Source organism: Embiotoca jacksoni, unplaced genomic scaffold, assembly GCF_022577435.1.
Source record: "Embiotoca jacksoni isolate LCO1_2020_lvr unplaced genomic scaffold, fEmbJac1.0.p SCAF_11, whole genome shotgun sequence".
NCBI classification, from domain to species: domain Eukaryota; kingdom Metazoa; phylum Chordata; class Actinopteri; family Embiotocidae; genus Embiotoca; species Embiotoca jacksoni.
In genome coordinates this window covers 5,458,555-5,476,692 of record NW_027185241.1, presented here as the reverse complement: position 1 = coordinate 5,476,692, position 18,138 = coordinate 5,458,555, and the positions used below count along the sequence as shown (strand labels likewise).

Sequence of the window (18,138 nt, the reverse complement as noted above, 5' to 3'; positions counted from 1 at the left end):
TTGAGAGACCATTGCCATCCAGAATGTAATAACACTTCAAAACTGCTCAAAGTAATAAAGAAAGATGGTAAAAATGCTGAGTTATGATTCACTCATCTTCACGGAATCCATAAAAGCAGACATGGTCTCCTTTATCTTCTGTAATTGGTGTTTTAGGCTGTTTGTTTGAACATAAACACACATTCTACAAAATCCAAACAGGCAGAACAAGTTTTATTCATGTGGCAGTAAAATCAACTTGGGCTGCAACTAATGCTTGTAATGCCTCTATGCCGGCGACAGTCATATGTATGCACAACATACATCCAAAACTAAATTGATTAGATTAAGGGGGGGTCAACGGTCAAATGTGATAAAATGTGATATCTCAGGAACGCGTCTTTTGAGTTTCTTCAAATTTGGCACAAATGTTCACTTGGAATTAAAGATGAACTAATTCGATTTTGGTGGTCAAAGGTCCCTGTGACCTCACAAAATATTTTTGTGGCCATAACTCAAGAAATCGTGCACTAATTGTGACAAGATTTCAGGCAAATGTCTAATAGGATGACATTGTAAGGTAACGGCATTTTATATCAAAAGGGTCAAAGGTCAACTTTACTGTGACATCAAAATGTTCTCCAAAATAGCTTTTCTGCCTGTCATTCAACACCATACCTCAGGAACGGATGAGAAGATTGTGACCATTCATTTAATATATTATATATAGGTTTGGACAGACAAGGATGTAAACTGTAACTTGACTGGTTGGTGTAGGCACACAACCACAAGGTGACTTAGACTTTATTAATCCCACAGTGGGGAAATTTAGTCGTGGTAATTCTTGCTTGCCTTACAAATTGATATGTTGATGATTTTTTTCTCAATTAATTGAATAATAGATTAAAACAAAACTAGCAAAACCTCCCAATTTCCTGGAGTCTGAGGTGACCTTTTCAAATAGCCCAAAGATATTCCGTTTACAATATATCTTAATGCTTACACTGAAAATGTGATGTTTTTGCAATTAATTAATTATCAATATCATTATCATTATCATTAAAACAAAAACAAAAACTCAGTGATTAATCAACCTTTAAGCAGTTTATTCAATAAGCAAACTGTGGTTGCCATGGAGACTTCCAATCATATGTTCAGTGCAACACGTGGACTGGAGAGGTGAAACACATGTGGAAAACATGGAGCTGTCATCCATGATTAGTGCAACATAAGCCTGGCCCAGAGTGGCATTTTCCTGGCCTCACACTAATCGCTTCTGTCAAACCCACATTCATCGAGGGGCAAGCCAAAGCCAGACCTCAACTCACCTGATGGTACTGACTGTTTTTTAACTTCAGTATCTCTGACTGATCCCTGCAAACAGCTGGACCGTTTATTACACCAAGGGTCATTTTCTATGTATATTGCACCACCTGCTGGTTGTATCAAGCATTGCAAAGGGCACGTTTGAGGCCCACTGCTTTATGTGTATGTGTTCTTTAGTTGAATATTTAGTTTTGAATTTAAAGGTTAAGGTAATTTAGATCCTCAGACTTTTATCCATCACATGATACCACCACGGAGTCTTCTGATTGTCCCAAATTAATTCTGCAGAATGACAACAAACTCAAATATATAGCCAGAGTTATAAAGAACTATCTTCAGTACAAGAAAAACACAAAGTCCCCCACAGAACGAGTTTGGCGGCAAAGGGTTGTCACACCAAATATTATTTGATTTAGTTGTTTTCTGTTAACTGCACTTTGTAGTAATCTGATAAACTATTTACTGCATTTTTGAAAGCATCCCAACTTTAAAGAATGACCAGAAATGGTAAAAGGGGGCACACAAAGGCATTCAATTGTAGCTGAATGCTAAAGTTTAACCAGACTGGGGCAGGGAAACACTGAAAAGCATGAAAACTGTGATGGGAAGGAGGACAGAGGGAGGGGGAGGAGGAAGAGAAGGAGGGTGCAGGACAGGGAAGGAGGGGAAAGAAGAGAAGACAAAAGATTCATAAAACTAAAGCAGTTGTGGACGACAGCAAAAGTTGTGAGTACGAGTTCATTATGTTTCTTTTTCACCTGATTTTTACGTATTTGGTAGGAAATACACACAGGAACATCTGCAGATGGAAGATAACTCATCCACAAACATGAATTGAAGGATATGTCCTAATGATTAGATGTAGACGTGAGTTATTAGGAAATGTTTGGTTGGTTAACTGATTCACTTCTTAACTGACTGTAAAATAATGTGATGTGTGGTTGGTTGCATGCAGAGAAAAAGCAGTGAAAAATGTGGTCCTCCCAAAAACAAATCAACAGGGACATGCAGCCAGCTAAACCAGGACAATGCACAGTTTTCAGTTCAGTAATTGCAAATGTGTGACTCTGGGCTTAAATCTGCTGAAAGACTTGTGACAAAACTGTCATGCTCGGACTGGCTAGTGATGATTGTACAGTTGGAGAGCAGTGATATGTTCTCTGAAAGGAAAGCTGGGAAAGAATGTGCGACTGTAACAGAGGAGGGGTGGAGGGGTGCTCAAACAGGGCACAAAAAACACATTCTTTGGAGAGAACTCACATCTTGGACTCCAAAGTTACACTGACACATCACAAGAGGAATGATGCAGGGCGGGAGAGAAGAGAGGGAAGGGGAAAGAGGAAGAGGGGAATCAAAGAGTCAGGCAAGGAAGAAAAACAAATTTTTAGAGGTGAGGTGTTTTCTTTAGTTGCTCCATTGCTACTTTATCTAGCTGTTTACAAGCACTCCAATAAATAGTGTAAATAAACGTAGGAAAATGACATCAGGCGCTCTTTCATAACCATGATAACTACCCAAAACATTGCACTGTATGCTACACATCTGGGATTTTAGCTGAAGCAAAACTTAAGGGAAAACATTACAGTGACCTGGAATGTTGGAGCATTTACATGCAAGGGGATTAAAGAAACATAAACAGTATTAAAAAAAATCATAGTGAGGATATTGAGCAGTTCCACTCTGTGAAATCATCCTGACTCTTTTCCTCTTCGGTTTCCTCCAGCTCGTAAAGTTTACCTCTTACAAGCTGAAGGAATGGGCAGCCTCCCAGTGGTCCTGCTCCTCTGCAGTTTCCACGGTAACGCTGCCAAACAGAACACACAAATCATCCTGTTTAATTATGGTTGTGGTTTGTTTTTATGCTGCGAAACACTCCCCTCATGTGGTTTCTGTTCCACAGCGCTCACAGCTGTAGCCCGAGCCCAGCAGACCGGTAATGTTCTTGCTTCTTCTCATAAGTCACACTTTTGATCAGGAGGAGTGACATCTGTCAGTCTGTGAGTCACTGACCCAGGTCACTGGTGAGATGTTTTCACAATCCTGATGATGTTTTCTTTCCTTGTTTCCAGAGACCACTGAGGCAAATGGAGGTGCTTTACCAGCCAGTGAGTGACTGCAGATTAAAAAAGGGTCTCTAAACTCCCTCTTGGAGGTCTTGGGGTGCTTCATTATAATATAGTGATTTCCACAATATGAATATGACATGTATCTCCACTGTAACTCTCCACAGACTGCAGGGAGGAGATGTATCCCTGCACCAGGATGTACTCGGTTCACAGACCCATCAAGAGATGTATTGGTGGTCTTTGTCTCTACAGGTCATCTGCACATTTTCTACAGAAAATAGTTTTACTTTGCCAGCAGAATGGTTTGCTTTGAATAAATGAACAAGAACAGGTTTAGAGTTGCACATATGATATTCGTGGCTGTTTCTTCAGTATTACAAAGATCAGTGCTAAAAAGAGAGGACAAATGCTTTAAATAAATGCAGTAATAACACTCCATTACAGGTGAAAGTATTCAAGATGAAGTGTAATCAAAAGTGTGTTTGACTGTGTTATTATTGATACATAAATGTGCCAGCAGCATATTAATGTTGACATATTGCTAATCAGTTTAATCCTTAAGAATTTTCATGTTGTATAAACTGATGATGTTTTGTATGTAAAACCTTGATTCTCAAATAGCCAAATAACAAAGTCTACAAACATCATATGAGTAAAGGAAATTGAGCAGAAAAATGGAAAATACATCAAGGACAACCCAGTTATGTGAAGTACTTGTGTAAATGCACTGAGCTACTTTTATATGCTGTGCAAAGCTTAACCTTATAAGGATTATTGAAACGCAGTCACCCCTGTCAGACTGTATCCCCACCGCTCTTAAAGGCAACACACCTAATGTTCATGTTTTATCCTGTTGCTGGCGCAGCCTCCCTCGCGTCTACGTGATCAACAACGAGATCTGTATGAGGACAGTGTGCCAACAGGATGAGTATCTGAAAGGTGAGGCAGTATCATGTTTAACAAGGTGATGTGACGTTAGGATGCGTGATTACACATTTGAAGTAATCGCTTGACTTTTGCACATCCCAGCGGAGCTGTGCAGGGAGCTGTCCGGGTGGCCCAGACGTATTGAGAGGTCATCTAATAGGAAACGCTGTCGCAATCGCCGTAGCAACCCTAAAACCTGGGCAAACAAGGCCTGACGTTGTCCAGAGTGACGAGGTGACCACCAGTGTGGATGGTGCCCCTTTGGAGAGACAATCCAGGGGGCGCTGTCATAAAAATAGCCCATAACACCATAAACACATAAACACACACACACACACACACACACACACACATACACACACACACACACACACACACACACACACGAGCTGAGTCATATCCATGTTGATGAATTAGTCTTTAAATTGTGTGTGAATATTGAAGGTGCGCTCATTTTCTGTTGATGGACACAGATCATGTCTTCCATGGTTTACGATCCATTTAAGGTACTGTAGTAATGGGCCTATAGCAGCACTGAGTCATTTCATTGTAACAGGAAAACAGAGAAGAGAGAGCCGCTCTGTTGTGGATTGTAAGGTACTCATTGACAATCCCGTATTATGTGCACTGTTGTATCCAATAAAATAATAATGAAAAAAATAATGGAATTTGTTCATGACTTCATTTACCTGCTGATATAAATTAGCTAGTAGCTAAATCTGGTACAAAGCATTTCCTCTCTTTTTGAGATTTATGTATTCTGTACAAGGTCCCTACTATAAACAAACGTAAACTTGTTTACTTTTAAGAAAAAAAAAACAACAAATTAAAGTTATGGTCATGGCGTGTTTTCTTTATATTTTTCTTTGCATATTCATTTCCATACACATTTACAGCTTGAATAACAAGTAGCATTTGGGAGAAACACGTATAACCTAGACAATAAACAAACACTGTTTGGATTTACACTCACACAATCTCTGCGTTTCAGTCAACATCCAGCATCACACCACTTGCCACAGCACATCACATGTGCAGGTGATATCAGTTCAATAACAACATCACAACAAAATACTGCATCACACACGCATTAGCTTAGTCCCACATTACATGTATCTGCATCAAGATACCATTAATAACATTATAGCTCGAAATGGAATACAAGTTCACAGTTAAACTCATTTGCAGAGTACAACATGCTGAGGTCGACGACCCTCGTCACCTCTCTCACAGAGAATTAGGGGGATGAAGCAGACCTATTCACGGAGGAGGAGAGAGAGATCATGACCGCAATGACTCACCAGTCACAGCTTTAACAGCTGTGCTGAGGGGAGATGACATAACATGGACTAAATCATCTCAGTTCCCCCATGAGGCAAAGATAAAAGCACTTGTTGCCGCTCACTCTTTTGCAAACGCCCTCTCCCATCTAACATTTCTGCTTCCATGTGTCTTAATTTACAGTTACAACAATGCACACAGCTCCCGTGACCCCATTCCCAGTGGGATGTGTTCAGCAGCTGCAGAGCCACAAGAGTCAACTAGAGAGGGCCAGAGAGCACCACTACTCAGTAAATCAGCTGCAGATTGACAGGTTTCTTTCAAGTAAAACCATTTTGTGGTAAACTTTGCCAGTCTAAATCTAATATTTGACAATCCCTGCGTTAAATGCAGACTTTATGAATTACTCACCCCATAGACAGACTCGACTGTCAATCAGTGCATATAATCAGTCCCACTGCCGGAGACTTGGAGAAAAATAAACTACAGTACGTTAAGGTGACAACACCAATGACAATAATTGCAAACCACTGACTATATATACACATTTAAAATAAATATTCTCTGTACATAAAATTCATTCATTAATATATTTTATTAGATTTCATCAATAGATGTTGATGCATCTCTTGATATACCTATGATGTGTACTCTACGATAGAAATTAGCAATTAAAACATTGTAAGGAGGAGGAAGAGGGCAAAGACAGATTCCAAACTGGAAACTAGAGGTTAGAGCGGATACAGAGAAAGAGGAAGATCCACAGAGACGTAGAGAATGATGGGGATGCAGAGCCTGCTGAGATGGCCAGTAGCTCTAAATGTGTCTGTTTAAGAATGTGCTGTGAGGTCAGAGCAAAACCTGTGAGGAATTCCAGGAAAATAAAACAAAATAGCAAAGGGGGTTACCCTGCTTGGCAGGGAGAGATACAGGACCCCGAAACAGGGAGAAAAAAAGTTGCAAAAAGTGCTGCATAAATACACAGAGAAAACGGGGAGAATAACAGAGCAAATATCTCCTCAGTTCGGGGATACAGAGTCAAAGTCTCCCCACAGGTCAGAGCTGGCTGTGGAGGTGGGGTCGGATGGAGCCACTGAGTTGGAGTTGCTGGAGTCCAGGTCTAGCAAAAAACCTTGGGTTTAGAAAGAAGAAAGTATATATTCTTTAAGTCACTTTTCTTAAAGTGTAATCTGACAAATGTATTTTCTTAAAGGACCAGTTCCCCAAATGAAAAAATAAACATAGTGTTTTTGTACTTACCCTCGGGGTATCTAGTCATGCAGGTGGCTCCAGTTTTATGTGCGGAGCTTTTGAGATGTCTTACTGTGAAAGTTTTGCCTCCATTTTGTGGATTTGTGATTTTGTGGATTATCCAGACAAATTAAAGCATCATTACTGGAAAGACAAATTGTTGAAACTTTCAGACGTCTTTCAATGCTCTGAGCACCACAGCCAAAATTCCATTCACCTTCATTGTATTGAGATGGCTGAGGAAGCCTCATCTCCAAATTTTAGCACATGAAACCAAAACCGTGTGCACGGCTAGATACCATGAGAGGTATGTAGACAAAACACTTTATGAAACAAGGTGGTTTGCAGTATAAAAGGTATCTCTGCTACAGATAAAACAATATTTATCAAAGGAAAATTCCATTATTTTACAATTTATTTGCCATAATTTTGGCTGGTGCTCCTGGAGGTCAGTAAAACACTGCACTCACCAGCTCCACTGTAAAGACGTGTGCTCCGCTGGAAACAGACCCCGGTGGGTTCAAGAAAATACAAGCTTTCAACGATGCAATAACTTTCCTCTGCTTAATCCAGACCATTTATGTTAAATTTCATTCTGTATGACATCTGAGGTGCCACAGCCATGTAACATTTCATGTCCCACTGTAAAAAAAAACCAACAACAACAGCTGGAACAAGCTCCAAGCTGAACGTGGACGTAAAGTTGCCAGCAGAGCTTTACTGAGGTAACAATGTTTAACGTAATTTACACTGTACATTCAAACTAGAATTTCCACCTTGCGGCTGTACGCATCCACTAACCAGTCTAGTGTCAATCTGTTGAAATTATTATATGTTATGAAGACTCTGAAAGAGTTTGGCTATTAAAGCCAATTCTGATAGAACACAAAATTGTCACCATGACGGCAAACAATATTTCAAATAGCGATGTTGTTTAGAAGGAGCTACAAACTCTAAAATGCGGGGATGCTTCACACACATCTTCATCCCAATAGAACAGATCTATACAATCACCACACTGTCTCGGTGTGCATGCAAGATTCAGCCCCCCCCCCTCCCCAAATGTGAAACATGATCACAATCTGCCCTTCTGTTCCTGAGTTATGGGGTTAAATAACAGCCAGAAAAGAATATTGTGATGTCACAGTCTATTTGACCTTTGACCTTTTGCATATAAAATGTAAATTTCATCCAATTACACATTTGTGTGGAATTTTGTCATAATTAGTGCATAAATTCTAGAGTTATGGCCATGAATGTGTTCTGTGAGGTCACAGTGATCTTTGAACTGAAATCATATCAGGTCATCTGAGAGTCTAATGAACATTTGTGCCAAATTTAAAGAAATTCCCTCAAGGAGTTCTTTGGATATCGTGTTCGCCAGAATGAGACGGACAGACGGACAGAAAAAACACAACGCCTCTGGCTAAAGCTGTCGCCAACGCAGGGGCATAAAAACAGCTTTTGACAAATGAGTTCAGACTGGGCTGAACTGTTTCCAGCAGAGTGCACAGTCTCTCCAATAAAAGTGCTGAGTACAAGACTATCCCGACCCATAAAATATCTTGGTAAAACAACTTATTGATGGGAATACATTTTACCATCTTACCATAATGCTTTTTTAAGATCATATTTTAGTTATTTTGAATGTGGTCTAGAGATAAAAAGCTATAAAACTGCTTTCTTCTGATCCTGGGAAATTTGTTTTCTGATTGCAGCTTATTAGGTTGTGGTCATGATATATTTTTTTACTGATCACGAAAAAACAAAACAAATCATGAGACTAGCAGAATTATAGTTACTTACCAGTGTCACTTCCTCCTGTTGGTGGTTGTGTGTTATGATTGATGGATCTGGATGACGGGGGAGGGGCTAGCTTGCCCCCAGGAGGAGGTGGAAGGAGCCCCAGCCCGCCTGAACTCTGTGGACGGGACCTATCCTTCTTTTTTGATTGCTAGATTACGTTTAGACAGGAGAAACAAAACTGAGTGAGTGAGTGATTATGGATAAAAAAAAAATAATTAAAAAAAAAAAAAAAAAATCCCTATGGGTTTCAAAAGCATCAAAAGAAGAAATCACAGACAACAAGAGTGATAGTCAAACCAATTGAGTTCTACATTGCCTTAAAAAGACTAGGCTCCAAATTAAATAAGCAATGTTGATGTTCCAACCATTCAAAATATGAAAATAAGGTTACCCCGATATTAAGAGTAATGGTCTGTCCTTCTTTGAAGCCCAGGTCCAGTTTAGGGGTGGAGTCTGGAGCCTGAGCCTGCTTGGTAAATTCATCTTCCTGTTTCACCCATCTGTGGAAGACAAAGGAGGAAGGCAGAGATACAAAAAGTTTACTTCAAAAATGCCAAAAGAAGTCATTCACGACACACTATGGAGCAGCGGCATACTTAAAGTGGTCCTGAAGTGCAACATTGAAGTCAAAGGCGTCGCCTCGGTCTGCAAACCCAATGCCTATGAACGCACTTCGGCCTTCGAGAAACAATAACACAACATAGTTAGAGCAGTGCAAACAAAAACAAACCAAACCTGCGTGATGTTGTACAGAAAATCCAGTTCTATGATAACTGATATGCCCTTTGGTCAGACATCTTCAAAATTCCTGAAATTTTGAGCACATTTGCAAAATATTTATGGCTTGGCAATAAACAGTTTACCTACCGTTGTCATCTTGGATGCGGAGCACAAAGTAACGACTTGAGTCACTGACTGTTTCCACGACGATGCCAGGGTACTCATCCACTGGTGCCTGGGCAAACAGCTCCCCTGTGGGTTACAACAAAAGAAATGTGTTCATTATCTATTTGGCAAAATGATCTGCAGGCGATTTGGACCATGAAGAAACACTGAAGCTCGAACTCCACTGAGAAACTATTGTACTGAAATGACTTGTTTTTTCTATGTAAACAAAAGAAAAGATGGATTTTCAGATAACAGATCATATTTTTTTTTGTTTTTAAAGGGCCAATAAAAGGTGTTTTTTTTTTAAGAAAGCCAGCACGCTATGTTTCTAAAATGCTCTGACAGCCTTTTCAAATCGACATAAACAGCTTACTTGGATGCAGGCTGGGTCACCTTGGAGTAGATGAGTAACAGAGAGCTGGGTGGCGAGCAGGAGACTACACAGTGAGATGATTTACAGCAGAGGCAGTGCCAGTAAACAACGTTGCTGTCCTGTCTGCTTCTCACCAGAGATTTTGTCTTCCAATTTCACGTAGGCCACTTTGCCCCGGGCCGTCACACGCATGCGGCCCGTCCAGTCAGGAGCATCCAGCTTCCAATCAGCAGCCCTGGGACACAAACACACACACACAGCCAGTCATGATGTAGGTGAAACGGTGACAGACGTCTTTCTCGAGACTGATGTGGACAGAGGAGAATAAACAAGAGACAGCAAAGTTACTGTTATGATTCGTCAGTCTCACTCAGACACGCTCACTCTGTATGCGAGCGAAACGTGACTAAGGCATCAGACAGGCATTTCACTGAGACATTAGGATGAAACATTACATCATCGCCCTTACTCACTATACATATGGTCACTGGTTGACCAATCATGTGTCTCGTGGGACTCGTCCTACTGTTTGGTCGGTGCAATGTCCAGTCAGAAGCAGCTGCAGCAGGTCAGCCAATGAAAAATGAAGTAAACAATCTACTTAAAGACATAACAATGCATCACAATAACCCAATAACTGTCTTTCAGTTGGAGCATCTGTGTCCAACCCCTCGACATCAAGCATCATAAAACTCTGCTGAAGTATCCTTGTCCAAGACCCTACTTACAATTTTAAAGGTTGAGTGTGTGGGATTTACGGGGATCTATTGGCAGAAATGGAGTATCTTATTCATAATAATGTTTTCATGAATGTGTAATCACCTGACACTGACAAAGGTTGTTTTCATTGCTTTTAAAACGAGCCCTTAAAGGCCGTTTGAATCCGTAGCAGTTCCTGTGTTATCAATTTTCGTTTTTAGCTGTGTAAGCATTATTTCTCCTCTGGACGAAAGCCAATAAACACACGGACACTGACAGGAGGTTGAGCTCGACTGCCTGTTCAGTGGGCTAACACAGTGCCCGACAACCGTTCATTTGTTTTTTTTGTTGTTGTTTTTTTTCCTTTTGCTTCTCGTGACCTTGTAAACACGCAGCATAAACAACCGGTCTACAAAACTACGGCCGCCGTCACGTGAGGCTGCGTGACTGCGGGGGATGAGCCCGGTAGGTAGGTCGCTCAGGCACGGGCTGCTTCACGGCTGCAGCTCGCGGACGCGGTGGTCGGAAAGCTCGCCGCCTCCCGCTCCTCACCTGATAGCCCGGTTAGATGCTCTCGGTGGGATTCGGTAAACGTTGACTTCAGGTTTGACACAGAGGATCGACTCGTACTCGGACTGACCCTCGGTCGCCATCTTGACTTCTATTCAGTCGTACTGCGCCGGTGGCGGTTGGAGGTGGTGGTGGCGGCGGCGGCGGTGACGTTAAGTGGTGTGTCCGTGCAACGTTAACGGCGGCGGGACCGTAATAGACGGTGTATGTGCGCAGTGCGCAGTGCGCAGAACCAGGCGACCCTGCACTTCTGGTACTGTTCAGTGATGCCCTTAAAGGGGCATTCTACTAATTTTGCACACACAGAGCTGCAGACCGCAGATCGGGACGGTGCTCGGTATATGGGCGGGGTCACATTTAACTCCGCCCACATTGAGCACCACCTTGCACCTTTTGAACTTTCCAGTTCAAAATGCCATGCTAAACTTTGGCCGTTATATAACTCTTTAATTAGTTCACAGCTAATGTACCTTTTTATTGTTGCTGTTAAGAGGGCTTATGATTACAAGATAAAATTTTAAAAAAGTGTTTAATGTCAAGTGTTTCTACATTTCAACATCTACCACTATTGAAGCTTTGCCCGTGACAGGACGTAATGTGTGGCGTTCCTGTAGCTTTCAAAATCAAAACATCCAGCCAAGCATTGAGCAGCACGATACCCTGTTACTTCCAGTTCAAGATGCACTGGAAAATAAACAAATTTAACTGTTATGTTTTAAAGGTTAAAATAATGCTTGAATTCAAATACTCTTTGAAATGGAGATAGGCGGGTTCATCTACAGAATTACTTGTAAAAAAACAAAAATATTATAATATTTGAAAATAAATGATTCTGTCATCATATTGTCTTCTGGTGCGGGTGGACTGCAGCCAAATTGACGAACATGGGTACCAAATTAAAACGGGGCAAAGGGAGGAAATATGACAAAATTCATCTGAGTGAAACATATGCAGTACTATACACAGTACTGTACTTAGTTACCAAACCAATGTGAACAAAGATAAGGACTAGATGTCCCTTAAACGGCAATTGTGAACAAAGCATTCCAAAACCTTAATTACAAAGTTATATATTGCGCTCTTAGTTTGGATTTATCCTCCCACTGATGAACCGGCAGGATGCTTTTATTTTGAAAGATACAGGCACTACGTCCTGTCACGGAATTAGCAAAGCTTCAATAGCAGTACACGTTGAAATGTAGAAACACTTGACATTAAATAGGCTTACTGTGGCCTACATTTTTGAAGCATTTACTTTACTTGAGTATTTCCATTTTTTGCTCCTTTATACTATAGGCTACTATACAAATAGGCTATTATACATTTCAAGGGCAAATATTGTAGGATACTTGTAACTTTCAACATTTGTCTGACAGATTTAGTCACCAGTTACTTTTCAGAATACAATTTATCATATCCTTCCTGTCCAAATAAAACCACACATCTCCGGATTGGGTGATTTTGAATTGAATTGTTCGTAAAAACTGAAGGATTAAATGTTTCCTTTTGGGTGGAGAAAATGCCCCTTCTTAAGCTAAGTAAACTATTGAAAACCCTCTTGGATCAGCTGGAAAATGCATTGTCATGAAACTGAAAACAGGGCCGTTTTCTGAGCTGGTTGACTTGTTAGAGTTTTCACAACACAGCAACACTACAAACATGATAATCGTATATGATATAGCATTACTGTCGATTAAATTAACCAACAGTACTTCAAATTAGCACAACCTTAAATAACTACAGCAGTAACATTGAAGCAATATTTTTAATCCAGAAACATCATATATAATAGTCAAACTCTGACAGGGAGCATTTTCTGCTTAGTGTGCACTTTTACTTTTGTTACTTTAAGAAGGTTGCGCATATAATCCGCACACATTTTTGCAGGATACAGGACTTTAACTTGTAGTGGAGTATTTTCACGTTTGGTATTAGAACTATTACTTAAATATAGGACCTGAACACTTCTTCCACCACTGATCATGAATCAACATCAGTAACACAAAACAATATCTCATTGTATATTCTTTTATTTTATCTGACTATATTGTCTTACAAACAGCAAGCAGCAGCTACCTAATGTTACAAGCCTTGCCACAACTTGGAAGCTATTTTTTCTCAGTTTTTCAAATTCTCAGTTTAGCAGTTGTAGTGATGGACCAACACCAACATGTCTTTTTCTCTTAATGCCAGACAATCATGGTAACACCAGAGGTGGTCCGGGTGTCTTTCACAGTCCAAGAAGCTTGAAGGCATCCCTTAAGTCCTCTGTCTCACAGGGCTGGGGCAAAAGAAAAATAAGAAGAGATTATCATTATTGCATTGGTCTCATCCTGCTTCCTTGAAAACATGTGATAAATGTTGTACCTGGAGGATGCGGTTGAGTTTTCTGGCCAGACGGACAGAGTTTTGGTGCAGCTCATCCCAGGGCTTGAACCGACTTTGTTTACGAGCCACAAAGGTCTGCCAGCAATAGAAGAAGTCTAAGGAAAATTGACAAAATAATTATTGTTGTTGACACCCAGAGAATGATTAGAAAAATAAAAAGGACACTTTCTTTTTTGTATCTCTGCCACATATACACAGAAAAAGCCTTCACCTTTGTAACTCATGACTGTAACGTGCACGCCGGCTTTTTTCAATAGTCTGAGACCGTCTCTTTCACGGCTGTCCTCCATGTCACAGAAGTAAAGGCGAGCGACAAAGATCCTGAGGCGAAGATTGGGCGTCTTGCTGAGGAACTGGGCTAGTCTGAAAGAGCAGTTGGCACAGGGAGACCAGGAGCAGAACCAGGTGACGGAGTAGCTGAGCCTCCTCTCTCCAGTACCTCCTTGCCCCCACAGACCCGGGCACAAGGCTCCCAGGTAGCGCAGGAACAGCAGCTACAGAAAGAACACAGAAAATGCAAGAATGTGTATATATTATAATCATCCTATATTTTCAATTGTTATTTTCTGTCTTGCCCCCGAACAGGCCCTTCTCATGCTACACCATCTTCTCCCACCTTACTTACCTCTACATGGCATCCGCTGCGATTACGGAGATGTCCGAAGTCAAAGGACAAGGAGTCCGGGCCCATTCGCCTTTTCACTACAAAGCAGAGGTATGTCTCGTGCCGGCCCCTCGCCCAGCGCATGTTCTTGTAGTGATAAATAAACTTTTTGGGGGGCAAAAGCACACTGGGACAAATGGAGAAAATGAGCCATTTCATTTGCTAATGACATGTGAGGCAGGTAGAACAGAAAACGGCACCACAGTGAGCATAGTACAGCTCATAAAGAGAGTATTTTAAGTTTCTTTTAAGTCTTAATTCAGTCAAGTGTTACCATTTTCTAAACATCTTTGGTATCAGATAACGTCAGCATAAACAGTAATTTCATGACAGTAAAGTCTGAGACAAAGCATTCGTTAAATTAGCATACTAGCATATTTCTATGCAGACGACTCACTCATTAATTCAAGTTTTATTACAATAAGTTAGCGCAAGAAATGCAAAAACCTGAGGTTAACCAAATGTGCTTGATGGACAGTCAGAGAGCAGTTAACATTCACTAACTAACAAACTTTCTTCTCACTCTCAGTTTCACAACTTTTAGTGAAAGCAAGGCAGATGTTCATCAGTTATTAATACTGAAACCTTGGTGTTGCTCAGGAGTAATTATTGAAACCAATTCCCATTGAAGAGTCTTTTAATACTAATATATTAATGATAGTTTGTAAAAGCATTTTTTTTTTTACTTCCAGATTTTTTCATTCAATCATTTGCATGAGCTATATGTACAAATCTTCGTCGTTCGGAAAGATAAATGTAATGTATGAATAGAATATATGCGTTTTGCTCACCTGTCTAGCTTTGTAATCATTTCAAAAGACCCGCTTTGTCACTCGTCGGCGGTGGGTATTAAATGGAGGTAAATGAGAAAGAGTGAAAGTGTGTGTGTGTGTGTGTGTGTGTGTGTGTGTGTGTGTGTGTGTGTGTGTGTGTGTGTGTGTGTGTGTGTGTGTGTGTGTGTGTGTTGATGATGATTAAAGGGAGGGAACTGAGAACATATATCTCTAAACGTAAACATCCTGCATACAACAGATGCAGGTTCTGGTTGGACAGAGTGATTTTTCAAAGTAAGTTTGGGGGCGTGATACAAAAGAGATGTTTGGAGGACATTGTCTCTTAAACAATGAAAGCTTGAAATGGATTGTTTTCTCATGTTTTTTTTTTAATATATATATATATCTTTTAGAAAAGTAACAGTTAGTTTACATAATGATTTAAGTGAAACCATTCTTTTGGTAGAAGGAAAGGGCACAGGAAAGGAAAGGAAAGGAAAGGAAAGGAAAGGAAAGGAAAGGAAAGGAAAGGAAAGGAAAGGAAAGGAAAGGAAAGGAATTTTACTGGAGTGGCAGATTACACAATAGATTTCCCAAAACAATCTGAGTGATCATACATGAGAGGAGTGTGACGTGATTTGCAACCTTTGGAGTTTTTCACAGACGTCAGTAAATGAAGCCAACTGGCTGGAACTTTCCACACACTTGGTGCTCAGTGTGACCAATTCACTGACCTCCCCACTTTTTTTTTCCCTCCAAATCATTAAGTAAAAACTTCCAGATATCTTCTCACCTTGATCCACAGCGGGATCGCCACTGACCCCTCCTGCTATTCAGCCTTTCCACCTAACTTGTCCCCTACCTCCTCGGGGCCCCAAGATTTGGTGGAGTTACAGGCGTTCCCAGACCTGACACTTACTTTGTCCTCTGATCTGGGTTTTTCCAAACTGTGTCAGGCTGGGAGCAGAGCTGTAATCGACCTCCCTCACCCTACGTGTCTGCTCGAGCGGCCAGCCAGCTGACCGACCACAGTGTTCGGATGAAAGTCACTCTTAAGCCTTTGAACCGTCAGATGTTGTCATCCGTTGGTGCCAAATCAGGATGTGTATTATTTTGCTCTTGTCTTTATTTTGCTCTGTCTGTTTTAGCTCTGGTCCAGCCTGCTCACTCAGTGGCACTGCACTCCTGCTTTCCCATGACTCCCCTCACCCTCGCATGCACTCTGTGGTTTGGGGAATTCACCGTTTCCCAGGGTGGCTGTTTTTGGAGCTCATCTGTGTGTATGTATGCTTGTGTGTGTTAGCCATCTGTATGAGCATGTCATTAACACAGTCTATATGTTGTACATCATCTGGAACTAATTTATCTAATTTATCCTACGATTGTGTGGTGCCCCAAAATTTTAGAGTGATTCATGTGTGTGTGTGCGTCTGCATGCTCCGAGCAACCTCACATCATATTGCATTACTCTGACAGTGCACTAAGCCTAATGTCTCTGCACATTTGATCTTATGTGCATGTGTCTTTTCTCGACTTCAATAGGCTGATTGAATGCCAAACTACATGTAACCACTTCCCACCCAGCGCTCTGGGTTTGACCACACTTGACCAAGGTCATCGCACAGTCACACATGAATGCTCACGTGCACTACCGCCCCTCTCGTGCACTGTGTGTGTGTGTGTGTGTGTGTGTGTGTGTGTGTGTGTGTGTGTGTGCAGAAATAGTAAGAGTATGGCCAGACGTGTGCATTTAACCCGGAGTCAGGGGCAGAAACTGGGTGTAAGAAATGCCGAGTCATACTTTCCAAAACCCACCCGCCCACACCCTTCACACACACGCGCATACACACACACACACACACACACACACACACACACTCACTCACAGCCATACCGTGCAGACGCGTATGACCACAGTCACAAAAAGACTTTCTTTCCAGTGTGTGAACTCACATCTGTTTCCTGACAACAATAATAGCTACAGATGAGGCGGGTAGAGGCCCAGCTTACAGGTGCTTGTTGTTTGACAGTCATGAGGAAACAACCTGATGAAGACTAAGAAGTGTCACGAGTAACAAAAAAAAACAGCTTTTACAAGGTGAAAATGGCCCGACCACACACCTAGTGCATGTAACAACACTGTCGTGTTACTAGGTGTCTCAGCTTTTTCATTGAAGGTAATTAAAGGATGGTGATTTCCCGCTACGGCTTGGCTTGCAGGATTTTGCAGTGAAGTATAAGCCTATATTTGTCTTCACATCATGTGAGATATGCCTCGTTCCCACACACATTAACAGTGTACAAACATCCTGTGGTGTTTGTGTGTGGCAGATTGATGCTGTACTGACATCGTCTGAGGTTAGTAAACTCACGATGTGAGCTTAAGGGCTGCTAAACCATATTAAGGTTAGCCTCAAGCAGAGCGCTGTGTGCATTTCCCCACTTAGTCACATAAACTGCCATTTACCTGCAAGCCACACACGTGTAAGTCAGAGTAGCTCTGCACATATTAAATGTGCTACGCTACAATCTGCATGCAAATGAAAACACAATGTCAAACAAGATGTGATTTTGATTAAATCTTTCTAATAAAATATTTTCAAATTATTGCAAATACAAGTTATCTGTAGTTGTACTTAATTAATTTGATAAATATGTATCTTCAATTGATAGCCTAAATTTGGTTGTAGAAGTGCTAAAGAAATCTTTACATTTGAGGGTTTGTAAGCAGTAACACTTGTTTCTTATTTGACTTGACAAAAAACATAATGGACTATAGAAATAATACTGAATAAAATTCTAAACTCTCACTGAACTGTTTCCTGTCAATCAATTATCCAATAAAGAGTCTCAGCTCCTGTACCAGTAGTGTAAAACACTACTTTTATCAACAATAAAGAATGCAGGATGTAGAACTCTCAGTCATTTATGTCCCTTCTAAAATATAACAAAGAAAAGTAAAATTGGACTGAAGAGAAAACAGAAGAAAAAGGGGGGTGTGCTGCTTCTGCAGACTCATGGACCCACAAACTGTATGCAAAGGTGAGCAGCGAGGAGCGCACAGATCAATTCTGCAGTCCCATTAACCACACATACTTCCTATACAGCAACTGTACAACCTCCTACACATCTTGATGGTTTCACATT

At 41.0% G+C, this 18,138-nt stretch overlaps 3 protein-coding genes and 1 long non-coding RNA gene across 5 annotated transcripts; 2 read left to right on the top strand and 2 right to left on the bottom strand.

Moving 5' to 3' along the window:
• Positions 1-1,939: 1,939 nt before the first annotated feature.
• Positions 1,940-4,941, top strand: mfap5 (microfibril associated protein 5). The gene is made up of 7 exons (XM_069142566.1): positions 1,940-2,031; positions 3,029-3,103; positions 3,206-3,238; positions 3,375-3,410; positions 3,536-3,623; positions 4,237-4,310; positions 4,401-4,941. Exons 2-7 carry the CDS (start codon positions 3,061-3,063, stop codon positions 4,511-4,513), a joined length of 387 nt encoding a protein of 128 aa, XP_068998667.1. The 5' UTR covers positions 1,940-2,031; positions 3,029-3,060; the 3' UTR covers positions 4,514-4,941.
• A 189-nt stretch (positions 4,942-5,130) lies between these two features.
• On the bottom strand, positions 5,131-11,401 carry LOC138194107 (adaptin ear-binding coat-associated protein 1-like). 2 transcript variants are annotated; one of them, XM_069142562.1, is made up of 7 exons: positions 11,149-11,400; positions 10,032-10,132; positions 9,504-9,608; positions 9,233-9,314; positions 9,028-9,136; positions 8,637-8,784; positions 5,131-6,711 (listed from the first exon to the last, which is right to left on the bottom strand). In XM_069142562.1, the coding sequence occupies exons 1-7, from the start codon at positions 11,247-11,249 to the stop codon at positions 6,599-6,601; spliced, it is 759 nt and encodes a 252-aa protein (XP_068998663.1). In that variant the 5' UTR covers positions 11,250-11,400; the 3' UTR covers positions 5,131-6,598. The 2 variants fall into 2 exon arrangements, with proteins under 2 accessions (XP_068998663.1, XP_068998664.1); XM_069142563.1 differs by lacking the exon at positions 5,131-6,711 and adding an exon at positions 6,870-6,974 and having other exon boundaries at positions 11,149-11,401.
• Positions 10,891-17,800, top strand: LOC138194109 (uncharacterized). Its single transcript, XR_011177905.1, has 4 exons — positions 10,891-11,061; positions 13,852-14,030; positions 14,140-14,269; positions 15,948-17,800. It is a non-coding gene; the product is annotated as an uncharacterized lncRNA (long non-coding RNA).
• Positions 13,222-14,404, bottom strand: aicda (activation-induced cytidine deaminase). The gene is made up of 4 exons (XM_069142565.1): positions 14,180-14,404; positions 13,766-14,048; positions 13,534-13,649; positions 13,222-13,447 (listed from the first exon to the last, which is right to left on the bottom strand). The coding sequence occupies exons 1-4, from the start codon at positions 14,375-14,377 to the stop codon at positions 13,397-13,399; spliced, it is 648 nt and encodes a 215-aa protein (XP_068998666.1). The 5' UTR covers positions 14,378-14,404; the 3' UTR covers positions 13,222-13,396.
• Positions 17,801-18,138: the final 338 nt, after the last annotated feature.